Raw genomic sequence first — 16,295 nt, forward strand, 5'->3', positions numbered from 1 at the left:
GGCTTCGGCGCGGCGCTTCGCTTGCGACTCCCCCACCGCTATGTGCGAGAGACTACACCAATAAGTCTAAGAGACATAATAGGCACAAGGGACTGTCGACAGTCCAGTCGAGCGCTTGTGATCAAACGGTCCGCTGCACCATCACTGTGTCCTTCAAGTCGTTCGGGCATGTATATTTGACAACGAGCAAAAAAATTAAATAATACAAATAAATCAACTGCTATTTAAGGCCGACAAAGACAGTGCTTAATATGACTATAATAAATAGAAATTAACATCTGCTACCCTCTGTGACGTAATGATAACTATCTGTACGGGCATAACGTCCACTGTGTGACCACAGTGCATACGTTTCCGTTCGCTATATCACGAATAAAATACATTATAGAATGCAAAAAGATTTTATTTATTTGAAAAAAGTCACCTGTTAAGACATACTACTTTACCACATTGACACATCTTGTTAAACACCGATTCAAATAATTATATATAATCTTACAATATAACTTAATGTATAATGCTTTCGATGGACACAATGCGAATAAAATGTTATAATCGCTTATTTTGATTAAGATTAAAATGCAAATACTGAATATATGAGCTGAATGGTTTGAGTAAACTTTTGATTTTGTACTCGGACATCCTAACATTTGGCCTCAAAAGTTGAGGCCCAGACTTGTTAAACACTCAACACTTCCCCAGTCAGTGCCGGTCATGTAGAACTATTTTTTTCAGTTATCAAGGCATTTGCCGTTACATTCTATTGCATAACAGTCAGCTGAAGAATATAAGAACTTGCGAAGGGAGATCTCTAATGTAGTCAGGTATGATTTCAGGAGCTATATAGGTTGGTTGTTGATGAAACCTTGGAAGTTGTTCCTATGATGAAGAAACTACCGTGTCACTGTCACTGCAATTGAGGCATATTATGGCGCTCAATACATCAAAGCTATTAATGGCGAGTATGTATCGTAGGCCGCAGTTTCGAAGCCGTCAGAATAATTACTGAATACTGATCATTTAGACATATCATTATTTTTCAAAGGAAGGATGAGGTATGCGCCATGTTGATTGTCGGTTGGTGTCTTGGTAGTAATTGCTGGCAAGGTAACTAGATCAACGCCATATTTTGATTAAACATTAACCAACTTAAAAAAATCAAACATGGAGGGTTGCTTGAATTTGGGCGTTGGCGAAACCGTTGTCATCAAAATACCACAACTTGAACTTGATAGATACAACATAATGTTTGGCTTGGGTGTCTAGTATAAGGTCAGATACGTGCGTAGTACTTTAAGGCCTAAATATGCCTGTCATTTCACTCCTTGTCGCTCAACTCATCCAGTATCTGGTCATTGTTCATCAAGCCTACCTCAACTTCCTCGTTGACGTTGGCATAGGGTACAGAATAGACGCCCCGTGTTCGCAGACATAGTGACACGATACCGTAAATACCGGCCATAACGAATATAGCAGCAGCGATGTGCCAACAAAACGCCATAGTGGCGAACATCACGTTGGCATGGTTATCCTCATCCCAATGTCCGCCATTCAACGGGTACAACATAAACCCAACCTGCCAAAACCACGTTCCCTGCACCATTGTAAAGCCCACTCGTACGAATGGCAACAGAACATCATCCTTCTTCCAGATCTCAACGACGGCACATAAGGTCGACACTGCAACGCCGATGACCAGCATGTAGTGAACCGAAATGTCTAATGGAGTGCGTCCGTGGACGTGGAAATAGAAGAACAATCCCTCCACGAAGTAGCTCAGGGCTAAAAATAGCATTTCATACGCTTGAAGTCCGGGAACGCACGTACGCGCCATTACAAGCACGGAGCCGTAGATGCCGAAGAACACATACATGGTGCAGTGTTGCCACTCAGCACCGTTTACGAAACGATGGTTGGGATCGGTGTGGGAAAACATCTCCCATTTCTTATACGGCCACGACTGTTCGCAAATAAATCCAACGAGACACATGCCAGCTATTATTAAACCTTCGTAAAACTCTGCAGGGAGCCCTCGTACTCTGCCGATACGACGAGTCCATTTGCCGTTGCTTGAATTCTCAGTCTTTCGCCGTCTAGATGCTGGATTGCTACTCTTTTGGATGAAACGATACGAGTATTTGATTGTCCACCAAATAGAGAACACTAAAAAGAAGCTGCCTGGCAGTGCGTGCCCTTCGAAGGTGCCCATTTTCAGCGCATCGAACGTGTATTACATGAGACGTGCAAGTACTGACGTTCTCGGATGTCACTGCTGTCTTGTCCGGCAGAGCTCAACCAGGATGTTGTATAGTGATCACACGGCCAAATGAGGTTATGCATAAAATCGTACCCAGGTGTCATTGCGGTTTACGCTCCCGTACGCGTGTACTGAGTACCAGAGGAATGCAACTTAAAATAACGAACGGGGTGGTTGTTTTTGTCTTGATTTGTTTGTATTTGTAAGACTTAATGCCGTCTTTGAAATCACTGATATTTCACAGCTGAGAGTGCGATATTTGCTTCTCTGCATTGGGGTGGCGGACACTGACGATATGGACGAGGGCGCTGGCTCAAACAGGACATGCCGTCTGCAAGCTGTGTGGTCCGTTTCTTTTCATTTTGCGCACTTGGCAGTGTTTATACTCGTGCAATATGTAGTATATTTTTATGTGCATAGTATGTCACTCGTTAAAAACAATAACACAAATTACTTCAAGTACAATATAATTATCTGTTATTTCAGTTTCATGCATCTAGCAATCGTCAGGTCTGAGGATTGCTAGATGCATGAAACTCAAAGGCAAGACTTGATTCCCAGGATCAAGTTTGTTCTTGTCTGTAAGAGGATTACGAAGTATCATAGCCTTTGCTTTCCATTAAAATTGTCATCTAGTAAGTAAATTTCCTTGCAAGACAATCTGACGCCGACACAGGCTTTAAATGACTGTGTATAATTACTTTGGACTTCAAGTAATTTGTGTTATTTTATATATATATATATATATATATATATATATATATATATATATATATATATATATATATATATATATATATATATATATATATGCGTGAAACTTAGTAACAGATATCATTACTTTGTACTTGAAGTAATTTTGTATTTAACGCTCTGCTTTAGCATCGAGCACTGTAATTTCCACGAGGACACCACATATATCTATATATATATATATATATATATATATATATATATATATATATATATATATATATATATATATATATATATATATATATATATATATATATATATATATATATATATATATATATATATATACTCTCTGTGCTCAAGTTCAGAGGTTGCCATAAAGCCATTATGGTGATAACCGGGAGGGCACATTGTATACATTTTGTGTGTGTGTGTGTATATATATATATATATATATATATATATATATATATATATATATATATATATATATATATATATATATATATATATATATATATATATATATATATATATATATATATATATATATATATATATATATATATATATATATATATATATATATATATATATATATATATATATATATATATATATATATATATATATATATATATATATAATGTAATGTAAGCTCTAAGTCTGCTGGTTTTTACTGTTTAAGGCTTGATAATATGTTCACTAAAGTCTGATCGTCTGCATATGAGCCAGAGCCAGATTGAAAATTAAATTTATTGAAGAATCGATTCCTGGTGTTTAAGAAATGTTTCCATTTTAGCAGATAATGCGCTTTATCTTCCACTTGATGTAGACAAAGAGGGCATTTTCTATCTGCCGCATTCACATTATATCTACTAGTCTCTATTTTTAGGATGTGTGCACAATTTCTAAGTTTACACTTGGCAACCCAATGACCAGGATAGTTTAATCTTTTCTGAATACTCTTTTTGTTGAAAAGCCTGTTTTCATTTTTTGCTGGCTGCAGTCTATTTTTATGATTTTACCATCTGTCATCGTTGCGTAATCGTTCTATACTTCAAATCAATTGTTCAGAGCTACTCTCAAATTTTTATTCAAGTTTTAATGAAAATATTAGTGTTTTCTATCAAATCTACACCTGTTTTCAAATCTATTAATGCAAACATTTCACAATTCCTTCATCCCTGATACCAACTGCTTCATAAAATAGAGTATCTTCTGTCTATTTTGGTCCAGTATTTGGTCATCTGTGTTGTGTTGTGTTGAAAAAAACAGGATTTCTGCAATTCTAAAAAGCATGCTAGTGTAGGAGCTTGTCTACTAGATTCAATTTCAGGATATAATTACAAATATGTTCATGGGAATTGTATGCCACATTGTTGGGACATCATAATTCCACCATGAATACGACAGGGAATATTAACCCTTTGAGCGCCAAAGTCAATTTTTGTCGCCCCCAAATAATATAGCCCAGTCAATTTTTTTCAGATTTTTGCCAAAATGTTGATAAAAAACTGTAGCTGATGAAATGTGGTGTCCAATTGGTCCAAAATTATCAAAAAAATTACAGAAAAATTCATAAAAATTGGTAAAATTTTGGTGTTAAAAATTACAGCATTCAAAGGATTAAGGTTGGTAAATGAAGGAGAGATGAATGCATCATGCTGCTGGCAAATACAAAATTGATTGACTTACTGTTAGCAGCGCTATAAATTTTAATTCACAATTGTATGACAATAATAATAATAATAATAATAATACCAGCAATAGTAATGTTGTTGCTTCAATTTCCTTTTCAATTTACATCAACTCTATACATACCTTGAGATACCTATGCATACCTCACATACAATCATGCTAATTGCAAACAGACAATTTGAGTGCGACCATGCTATCAACGTACAGTGTTGCTATCCTGAAGGCAAAACAGTTATCATGATCTTGTTAAATGTCTTTCTGTATTTTTTAAGGATTTTCCCAGTCACTTCTATCAACATTTTAATTGCAGTTAAATTTGCAAAGGCATAAAGGCTTGCATACAGCTTTACAGCTTTGACATGTTTTTGCACAACAGCTGACGGTAAATGTGTGTTCGTATATCATAAAAAATCTGTAAACAAAACAATTCCTTATTGTACTGTGTGTTTCAACATGATCGATAATACAGGAAAAGTGAATGCATAATTGATAAATACTGTGGAAATTGTTAAACACTGATAATTAGGATGTAAATTAAAGTATTATAAATGCCTTGAATGAGAAAATGTTGATAATTTGCTTAAACTTTCCAAGGAGACGTCAAACTATTCTTTTTCATTATAAAATGAAAAATCAGGGGTCATGGTACATAGTTGAAAGTTCACACACTGAGACAAACAACCATAAATTTGCTGATATGTCAAAACTCAAAATTGCTAGCCCCTTTTTAAATCTATGATGAATAAATTTTTGATTTTCACAAAACCAGGATGGTAAAACTTTATTTAATTGGTAATTCACAGGCTTCAAAATGAATGAACACCATCAGCAGATCAATTACATTGGAAATTAGAGTCTGAAAATTTAATGTAATACTGAGGCACATTGACCTTATTAGAACAGCTGACTCTCAGGACCAGAAATGGTGACTATGAACTAGTGCTGGACTATGATTGTTTTAAACTTACGTCTGCTATTGAACAAAAAGCACAAACTGTTCATTACTAATTCCACATACTCAATGAAACTAGGATGAACTCTTTCCCACATTGCAGCATTTATGATATGAAAAGATAACTTGCATCAGGTTAAATATCTTTGCTGAGTAAACAGACTTTTTGAGAATCATCAGTGTCTGTTTCAATAAGTTGTGCTGAATTAATGCAGTTACTACAATGAACATTCCATTGCAGGTTATATAAGTGAATTGTCATTCACATCCATTGATGTACCTGTTTCTTATGTAACCACACTAGATTTGCTGACTGTATTAAAGTCTGGTAATTTGTTTACTCTCTCTAGTTGTTATTAAGTTTAATATTCAGTTACTTTGCTTTGTTTCGTATTTATATTTTCATGATATTTTGATAAATGCAGTGGATATCACATCACAGTGTGTCTGTTTGTCCGTGTGTATCTGTCTGTCTGCCTATGAATGGTGTCAAAACTTTGCATATGGAAATTGTATTGCTAATTTATTCATATATTGTTTAAGTATCGATTTTTTTCTGTAACAACTGGTCTGATCTTGTTTGTAGGCTGGTTTTACAAAAACTCATATGTATTAAACTGATAACAGCATTCTTCAGTATCACTTTTTTCATTTTTGGTCAAACTTCCTTTCTCTGAAAGCATTGATTAAATAGATTTGAAATAGTCTCATACTTCTAGCAATTAAAGATTTTAACGAGATGACTAAAGTTACAGATAAAGTCAAACCTGTGGTTACACTAGGCTGAGAAAAAATGACCACCACTATGTGGTGGTCAACAGGCCTTTCTAAAGAGGATGAGTGTGGCATCATTTTCTGTGGTGTGGTCATGGGTGAGTTTAGGAAAAGATGACAGTAATACTAAAATTCAACATCATAAACTTCTTGAGAATCATCATACATGCTCTGAATTTCTGGAAAATTCTGATAAAAAATGAAATTGTTCAAAATAGACTAATTTCTTGCTTTCTGTCTAAGCATTTTGAACAGAGGTCATTCAGTGTCAGATATACTGACCATTACATATAGGATTTGTAAAAAAATTCTGCAGCTGTTAGTAGCCAGCTAGTGCACTTACTACATGGCTGTTCTATAGAGGGCCTTCAAATGTAAAATGCCATGGGACGACCAGAAGGATCATATTAAGTGGTTCCCATTAAAAGAACGTGAGATACATCTTCCTAAAGAAAATAATCATTTTTTACTAATTTGTAAAAATAATGTTGCATGGGCCGAATACTCTTCAGTCTTGCCCATATTGAATTCAACTTCTGGTTCAGACAGTTTTAGTTCACAAAATCATATTGAAATACCAGATGTCCAACTTGTCTCATTGTCACAGATGTTTATGTGCAATGTTCAGTATTATTGATGACAAACAAATATTAGATTGTTGTATTTTAATTCTGATGAAAATTTTTTAACAAATATATGCTATACATTATTTGAGATGAGTGCAGGATAAAGATATTCCAACCATAATTTGCTTTTGATTGTTCAAAGTTTAATTTTCAGGGTTCAGCCTGTTATGAAGCATCAAACCTTATCAAACGACTTGCAATTCTCCAATCAAACACACTTTGTTATGTAGAGCTTGTCATCAAAATGTTATGTTGCATCATGTGGACAGAATCATAAACAGCTGCAGCAGCTGCTGTTTGCTACGTTGCTACATTTAGTGGTGTGGTTGTAAATTATGGCTGCCACTCACTATTACTCTAATGCCAGCTCACGTAGACAGATTGATTTCTGTAAATTTACTGGAGGCTTGAGGGTATGTCCATTAAACAATTTTCTACCAAAGAACAAAAATAATTTGCAAATATATTTGAACCAAGCACTCCTTTCTCGCATCCTGCTATAAAAGTAAAAATTTCAACTTATTTTTCAGGCTTGTGAATGCAATCAAGCATACATTGTAATGCATAACCTGTCAGGCATACTTACATGTACATGTTTTTTACGTAGTGTCACATTGACATAATTAAACAGCTGCTCTCAAAAATCGTGTACAGGATTAATTTTGACAGAACCTCATAGTCGGTGTAATTGTTTTCCTATGTAGTTTACCATTATTAATCATTTTCTGCTATCAATTGCGACACTGTATTGATGATTAAACAGAAAATTTCTGCCTCTTTGGCTACCAAACATTTCTGTAAGTCACAGCTACCTACAATGACCTTCATCGGTGTGCTTTTCACTCAGACAATAGGAATGCACAAATGTTGGCATAATTAGGCGTTCAAATTTGCATCTTGAGATGTATGCTTTTCGTTTGGAGGTGGGGTATCAAAGCAACAACCTCTGAACTTCCAATGCGCAATACTTTCTACATTTTCTGTCTCAGATATGCCAACAACTCTGAGATTTATCTCAAATTGATGTCAGAAAAGAGTTTGTAATGATTTATTTTTCATATTGATGTCAAGTCCATCTTGGTTGTGTTCACACGTCAAACATTTTGTTTGACGTGTGAACACTTTGAAGGCACTGGATGTTTTTGGTTGAAAAGCAAGATTTTTTTCATAACTTTATTAAATTGTTCAATGTCTAAAGCTGAGAAAAAACTATATGTTTAAAGACTGCTCTCCTATGCAAAAGAAAAATTGTTGATGAAAGGCTGCTCAAATAAAATGCTGGTCCCGTATTGGTTTATAATTCCTAATTGTATCTCTTGAGTAGCTACAATTATCAGAACCATCATGTAACTTTGTTGCTCACAGAATCGTATGTTTAATAATATTTCAGAGTAATTTTTAATAGAAAGGAGTATATATACCATAATCATCGCTGTAGCAATCATAGAAAAATACTGTTTTGTTTTAAAAATAAAAATATTAAAGTTAACACTCGGTTCACAAACATCCCTGAAGAGGAGAATTTGGAAAAATATCCTTTTTATTTTACTTTGCCCAGTCGCCACAACCTCCAAACAAAATCATATATCCCCTTCTCTAGGCCAGAGAAAAATATTTATTGTTCCTCTGTATTGTTTTTGCAAGCTATACAGTCTCAGGAGGCAAGCAAAATCTTTAAAAAAGTGTTTTATGAACTAGCAAAATCTCATGCTAGTTGCAGTCACATTTTAAAAATGTCCTCAATAATAGAGGAAAAATATTACATATACAGGAGCTGTTAACAGAGCAAATTCTGAGGATTTCCACAAGCTCCTAGAAGAAAACAAAAACTGAAAAAATGCATAATAAAAATACCCTTAAATTGAAACAATTGCAAGGTTGTCGTCTAACATTTGCTGTTTTTTATCACTTTTTCATATGGGGTACTTTGACCCCATATTTTATCCTCTTTATCACTGTACCAACACATTTTACACAATAGTCGCACATTACTGTACTATGATCTGAGTAAAGCAATTTTAAATTTAAAAAAATTCTATTTTGACTAAAGTAAAAGCAGTGATTCTTTGGGTAAAACATAATTTCACAATTCTTTGATAATGTTTTCTCTTGTTTTGTCCTGTGTATAAATTAATGATTCTTGTTGTACTCCCTGTCAGGGTAGTACAAACCTCAGGGACAACTTTTCAGATATTGGCCAAGATACTGATGAAACAAGTGAGTTTTAAGGATGATTGAAATAATACTGAATAAAGCATTGAATAATCATGAGACTGATGATGAAAATCCTGAAGATTAAAATAATGAAAAGAAAAATTCTTTGGTTGCATCGTCAGAATTATGTATATTATGACTTTGTGGTATTTCAAAATGACTGCAAAGTGACAAAGTGACTGCAAAATGCTTCATCAGACAGCGACGGTAACTTTTGATAAATTTTTTTATCATTGTAATTCTGTATCTGTCTACCGCAGTTCCTTCCTCCTATTACATTTCAACAGAGCTTTGGTGAAACATGCTTTGTTTTTGACAATTGAATTTAAGTCTAGACTGCAATCCTGTTGTCAATGGAATGAATGCTTGAGTGGCTAGGTGTGACAGTTTTATAGCCATGTTATTTGGTGCCGTATAAATACATATACAGGGGCTGGTTATGTTGACAAGCTTGAAGCTGAAAAATTTTAGGAATAGGACCCAGAATTACAGTGAAATATTCTGAAAAGTTTCAGATATTTCTTTAAAATAAGGTATTTTGCAACATTGGAAATCTTATGTCTTTGTCTTTTGATAACGGCATTCTACCTGTTTGTACTCAATGGAAGTAACTATGGGTTAACTTCAAAGCTAAATACGGTATATATTTGACATTCACTATATTTGTAGGTACTTCCTTGGCAATATTTTTTCAGGTCCTCCCCTCTGACATGGCGTCTGATTTTTCAAGTCCCTTCCTGACTTCCATTCCAGAGATGATTTCCGAACATTACCTGAAAAGGGTTCATGATCATACATGGGATAACTTAACCATGACGATAGGTTTAAGTCTGCTAATATTGCATGGTCAACACAAACCATTATGTCAGACAAGAGGCAGGTGAATTTGGTCTTACTCCATGTTTGGGCTTGACCCTGCCTTTAACATATGCAGCTGCCCTTATATTGTCCTAGATTGGACAAAGGCCTTTCTGTTATCATACTGTCAAAATCATGGAGGTCAGAGGTCACAGGCATCTTAGCTCATGGTAACTCTGTTGGAGCTGCATGACATGGTCAAAACCTAGCTATTCCCAGAAAAGAATTATTTAAGCCCTAGTTAGGGTTAAAGTCACATTATTTTTCTTTGAACAAAACTGACTCTGCTTAAATTAGCATCATTGTTGAAATTCAAAATACTGACCAAAGATTAACCTTGACCATTATTTTCAATTTTCTAGCATGTAAAGTATTGTGTAGGTATTTATGCCAAATATCATAAAGTGAACCCTCTCTAAACCAAAGCCTGTCTAAACTGAAAACCTGTCTAAACTGAACCCTTTCCCCAGTCCCATTCTGATAGAACTCTATGTTAAAAGGACCTCTATAAACAGAACACCTCTCCAAACCAATTTTCTCAGTCCCTGAATGGTTCAGTTTAGACAGGTTTTACTGTAAAAACATTTGAATGGGCATTCTTGTTGAAGATTATTTTGGAAAACATCCACACAGCTATAGCAATGTATTTTGTTTTTTGGCTCATGACATCCATGTTTACAGCAGCAGGCATCAAAATATGAAAGATAAACCATAAGATTGTGGGAGGGAATGGTGTAAATTTGGAAATGTAAACTTTTTATCGTCCATGATTTGATAGTATATTTCTGGTGTAGAAAGAGCATGCATTTTTATCTCAACAGAAGTGAACAATTTTAACTTTCAAGTTACAAAGATAGTTTTCCAGAAAAGCATCATCACGTATAAAAATAATTCAACACTTTTCAGTCAACAAGGACGTTTTCTATTTATGACCTGCACCTCTTTCATAAAGTAATTAAGATTGTCTATTCATCCATTATTCATGTTTTATTAACCGTCAATAAACACAACAACATAGAGGAGAACTAAAACTGTATCTGAAAAGAATCCAAATCCAAATTTAGATTTGCAAATCTCTGAAAAATGTCATGTTAGAAGTGATTCAAGTATAAAGACACCTAATAAAATGACCACATTCCTACTCATTTCGTCATTGACCAGTTTTTAGTGGTCACTTGAATGACCTCAGTTTGAGATGACCTAAGAGAATGGTCATTTGTCATTCTTTGTCATTTCAAGGTAACCAGCAATACTAACAACCATGACCGGATTTTAATAACAAGGCTGATTCTATTGTGTATTAGTGATCTTGTAAAGACATTGTATGTACTCAGAACAATGCTTTTGAGTCACGTTTACTCATCGTCACACTATTCTTGTACTGAAACTGACCATGGAACAATTACAGTGTTCATCAAACAGAATCTTGAATCATCAAGGCTCAGCTTAACAAAGTTGTCTCCAATTATTATACAAACTGATATGGTGCTACTGTGCAATGTACTGCAAAAGGCAAATGTATATATGACACTTAACTCCATGGCTGTCACCTTATACTTGGTGACCCATATGGTATCGTTTCAATGTGTAATTTGTAAGGCCAAATCTTTGCTGCCATTACAGTTGTGTTGGTTTTTAGGGTCAACTTGAAGTACAAGGTCAACATTTACATACAAAACAGACTTGCAGAAACAACATGCTACACTGGTAAAGGCGGACAAAAAATTGTGCAAACATTTTTCAGTTGTCAATATACTGAAAACGCCAAACCATCTGTGTGGTGGAATGCCAAGTCAGTTCTTGCAGTGCATGGTTACATTAAAACTCATTCATAAATGATGCGTGATTTTTTATAAATTGTCAGTGGGACATTTCTCAAAAGGGAACTGAAACAAAATAGCAAAAGCTCATATGGTTCCTAGTCAGACTCTATGAAAGTGTTTTGCTCTGTGCTGAGCTTAGGTACAACTCTGACCTGACCGTGGTACCAGACTGGCTCTCTGTCACTGATGTACAGCTGATGGCATAATGGCTTTCCATGCATTGAAATCCGATGTAGTGGAAAGCCTATTTGGTTCAATAGTTTGCAAAGCTGATAAACACTCTCAAGTAATCCCACTTTCACTTTCAAAGGAAGGCAATCCTTGTTTAGAGACACCGTTGCTGGTTTTAAGCATGCATTCACTCGGCAATCTGAACTCAAAAGGGGTCACATTTCAAGCTCCTATAAGATTTGAATTGTGAAAGCACAGACTGCATTTTGAACAATTTGGAATACATCATCTTGAATATCATCTAAACTCTTGAGCTTCAAGTTGTTGTAAGTTTTTAGGGCCATTTCATATACCAATACCTGATGACCACAGAAGGGTCAGTTAACAGGCCAACTAGGTGTAAATAGTCTAAGAAATATTATTTTCGTAATTATTAAAAATAGCATCATAATCATGAAATATTGATATCAATAAAATCGTGCTGGTATTTCATCAAGGTTGAACTTCCTTTCTGCTTTGCACTAGATAAATTACTGAACTTGTAAGGTTATGAATTATGTTCCATAAACAGCCTTGATGAAATACTACTCGTGACGATTTTATGATTTTCATAATCATGATACTTTTAAAAATTACGAAAACAAAATATTTCTTAACTATTTAACTTGTTCGTCCGTGGTACTTGTCGATCGGCAGTGTTTGTACCGTGAATGAACCGGGGTCCTACCCGGGGGTCCTACCAATTTAATACTGCCCGTAGCTGTGTTTTAGCGATAAAAATCAAATATTGAGCGCCATTGATGTATCACGTGTGCCGGGGACATGAGTGACTACAGTGACTTTGTGCAGGGAGTCAGATATTACATGCAAGCTTACATGAAACACTGTGTCCGATTCAAGAAATGAACTCAACGACGCGACGCGCGACGACGGCTGCTGACCCGAACCGTACGGTGCGTACCGTGCTGTGTGTTCCCGGCGTGTGGTGTACAATAACACTGGGAACACACAGCACGAAACGCAACCGAACCCTAAAGTTACGGCAACCGACGACAAGACAATTAGATCCTTCTATCCTATTTATTTTAACCAGTTTCTTTTCATGCTTTTTGTCTGTGATTAAAAAAATGTATTGATCTACATACCGATATGAAATCACGTTTTTGCCTGAGAGCCTTGCTTGAGCAATAAATTTACCCGGGTAAATTTATTTAAAACAATTACGACGTGGTGGATACCCTGCTCTCCTTTTTAGCACCGCGTCACCTTCAGTTGACTGCGCTGTTTCCACATTTAACCACACAAAACTTACAGTTTCTCATCTAGCGTGTGTATGGCGGGTTCTTCTGTCACCTTTTAATGTGTTTGTTTATGAAAGTGCCCAGCCGCCGGGTCACAGTTACTGTCAGCTCATTGCCACTCGAATGTCGAGCAATGACCCTGTCTAGGTCACTGGAGGTCAACATGAGGTCACCATCAACAGACAGTTCATCCATTGACGCTTTCAACTTAATGAGCTGCAGTGGAGTATGGGTAAGCGAGGTGTCAGGGCGTCGCAATAATCATTTCTAATAATATACATGATATACCCCGATAGAACATACGGGCGTTTATTGTTTTGAATCATCATCATTATTGCGAAGCGGGGTTTTCCACAACGCATAACCGATAACGACTAACTTTTTAATGCCATCGAACGAACATGTACAATAACAAATATTGAAAACAATTTAATACTTAACTACCATCAACAGAAAATAGGCATTTACCGAAACTCACTTAACTATAAAATAATCACATTATATGTAACGAATGTATCCAGGTCATTATGTTTATGAAAATGATATGCAAAATAATGTGTAATCGGCGCAGATCAGATGCGCAGAGAACATCCGTGTATTGCTACATGTTCTTTCTTCCTGGTTCGTTATAATCACACTTCATTCAAGCTTCTCAGTCGCGTTGCCGTCTCATTCCCCATTTTCACTGAATTTACGTCCTTACATCACCATGGCTAGTATATCTACGTCGAAGGACGACATCATTGTCGGTGGAAAGTACAAGCTGGTTCGTAAAATTGGAGCTGGGTCATTCGGCGATATTTATTTGGGTGTGAATATCAACAATGGCGAGGAAGTAGCCGTGAAGCTGGAATCACGCAAAGCGAGGCATCCACAGCTATTGTACGAGAGTAAAATATACAAAATTCTCCAGGGAGGAGTAGGAGTTCCTCATATTCGGTGGTATAGTCAAGAAAAGGATCACAACATGTTGGTTATGGATTTACTAGGACCAAGCTTGGAGGACCTGTTTAACCACTGTTCGCGGAGATTCACTTTGAAGACCATTCTCATGCTGGCTGATCAGATGATCAATCGTATAGAGTACGTGCACAACAGAAATTTCATTCACAGGGACATTAAACCGGACAATTTTTTGATGGGCATTGGCAGGCATTGCAACCAGCTGTACTTGATCGATTTCGGACTCGCTAAGAAATATCGCGACAGCCGCACCAGACAGCATATAGCGTATCGTGAAGACAAAAATTTGACCGGTACAGCAAGGTACGCAAGTGTCAATGCGCACTTAGGAGTGGAGCAAAGTCGACGAGATGATTTAGAGTCCCTTGGATACGTGCTGATGTACTTCAACAGGACTAATTTGCCATGGCAAGGATTGAAGGCAGCTACAAAGAAACAGAAATATGAAAAAATCAAGGAAAAGAAAATGTCCACGCCAGTAGAAATCTTGTGTAAAGGCCATTGCGCTGAATTTGCTATCTATCTGAACTACTGCCGGGGACTTCGGTTCGAAGAAACGCCAGATTACATGTATTTACGTCAACTCTTTCGCATTCTTTTCCGGACACAGAATTTTCAGTACGACTACACGTTTGACTGGACCGTGCTGAGGCAAAAACCAACACAGCAATCTGGCAGTCACGCCGGCAGGGTCTCAAAGGGAATAACGCAGTCAGCGACGCCCACAGCTGGGGCAACTCACCGCAGACATTTCATGTCAAGTCGAGGTGACAAGAGCGGCAAACACTAACCTTTGCCCGCTCTTGAAGCCAAGCGTGCACCATTTGTGACAATGCTTTGAAACTCAAAACTGAAATGGGACACTGTAGCCTTCAAATGACATGTCGAAAGATCAATTTTTTCCAACCAGGGTAATGCGATCAGCAGGCCCATGAAGGTCTGTCCCTCAGACAACTAAAACGTGCCGTCATCGTCGAACACATTGTCGGCACGTTTATCTGACCAGCATTCCTTTGTGAACGTCTCTTGGGTTGTTCGGAGTTCTACTTGCGTGCTAATTTTCAGTCCATCCTTACATTTGCGATCGACTTTGTTTTACTATTGTCTGTTGAAGTCGATTAGAACAGAGCATCATCACGGGTATTAAATTTACCGCAAATGTTTATTTTTGCCCGCTTACAATGTTACAGTCCTCGTATAAAATCCGCCGTTCACCACACACCTGTTTCTATGCTCTTCTATTACAGCCACATGCGTTTTGTTAGTCCATTTGCAATTGCAACAATACTGGACTTTTAATAATTGTGTTTTTGCCGCTTTTGTTAAATAGTGCAATAACTATAGCCCAAAATGGATGTGTTGGCGGCTACGTGCGTGGACCAGTCTTCCGAGGTTGAAACACATCAGTGACTGTGAAACTGGCCTAAAACGGTATACTTAACGATGCCTTCTTTGCAAAAGTTTTCAAAGTTTTGGTTTTGTATTTGAAGTTCTGGTGAACAAATGTTAGGAAGCAATTTTACATTTTTTAAATATGTTGATATGTCGTTTATAGTGTTTTGCTGCATGTACATGTTGTTTTTATTCTTGAAAGAATATTTCGTCCCATGTGATCGCCGCCTTTGAGGCTGCTGTTACACATGTATTTCTGAATATATTCCAAAGAATGTGTGTCATACGGGTGTGTTTTATTCGGGAAACAAGTCACGAGACTCTTTTGTGTTATATTTCCCCTTTTTATTTGCCCTTTCGGATATCCTTAACCTATAGTAGTAATGCCCAGCGTATGATTTGAATCACTCTACTGCAGACAGTTGAGTTTTAACAGCACAGTAGTGTTGAAGTCCTGGAAGTTGTAATTAACCTGCGTCATTTGAAACACGCTGCAATGTGATATCAACTTGAGGACACCCCACTGTGACCTTTATTTGAAACCCCGCGTTGTATGGTGTAGCTTGG

The 16,295-nt window shown here is 36.5% G+C and overlaps 1 protein-coding gene and 1 pseudogene across 1 annotated transcript; one reads left to right on the plus strand and one right to left on the minus strand.

The window, feature by feature from the left end:
- Window positions 1–382: 382 nt before the first annotated feature.
- Window positions 383–2,344, minus strand: LOC139120666 (transmembrane protein 45B-like). The gene has a single exon (XM_070685192.1). The coding sequence runs from the start codon at window positions 2,207–2,209 to the stop codon at window positions 1,319–1,321; it is 891 nt and encodes a 296-aa protein (XP_070541293.1). The 5' UTR covers window positions 2,210–2,344; the 3' UTR covers window positions 383–1,318.
- Window positions 2,345–13,947: 11,603 nt separating this feature from the next.
- LOC139120667 (casein kinase I pseudogene) lies at window positions 13,948–16,012 on the plus strand (annotated as a pseudogene).
- The last annotated feature ends 283 nt before the right edge of the window (window positions 16,013–16,295 follow it).

This window comes from Ptychodera flava, chromosome 20, assembly GCF_041260155.1.
Source record: "Ptychodera flava strain L36383 chromosome 20, AS_Pfla_20210202, whole genome shotgun sequence".
Classification (NCBI taxonomy): domain Eukaryota; kingdom Metazoa; phylum Hemichordata; class Enteropneusta; family Ptychoderidae; genus Ptychodera; species Ptychodera flava.

Excerpts from the sequence above, each read along its gene's own strand:
- LOC139120666 (XM_070685192.1), bottom strand. The coding sequence starts at position 2,209 with ATGGGCACCTTCGAAGGGCACGCACTGCCAGGCAGCTTCTTTTTAGTG.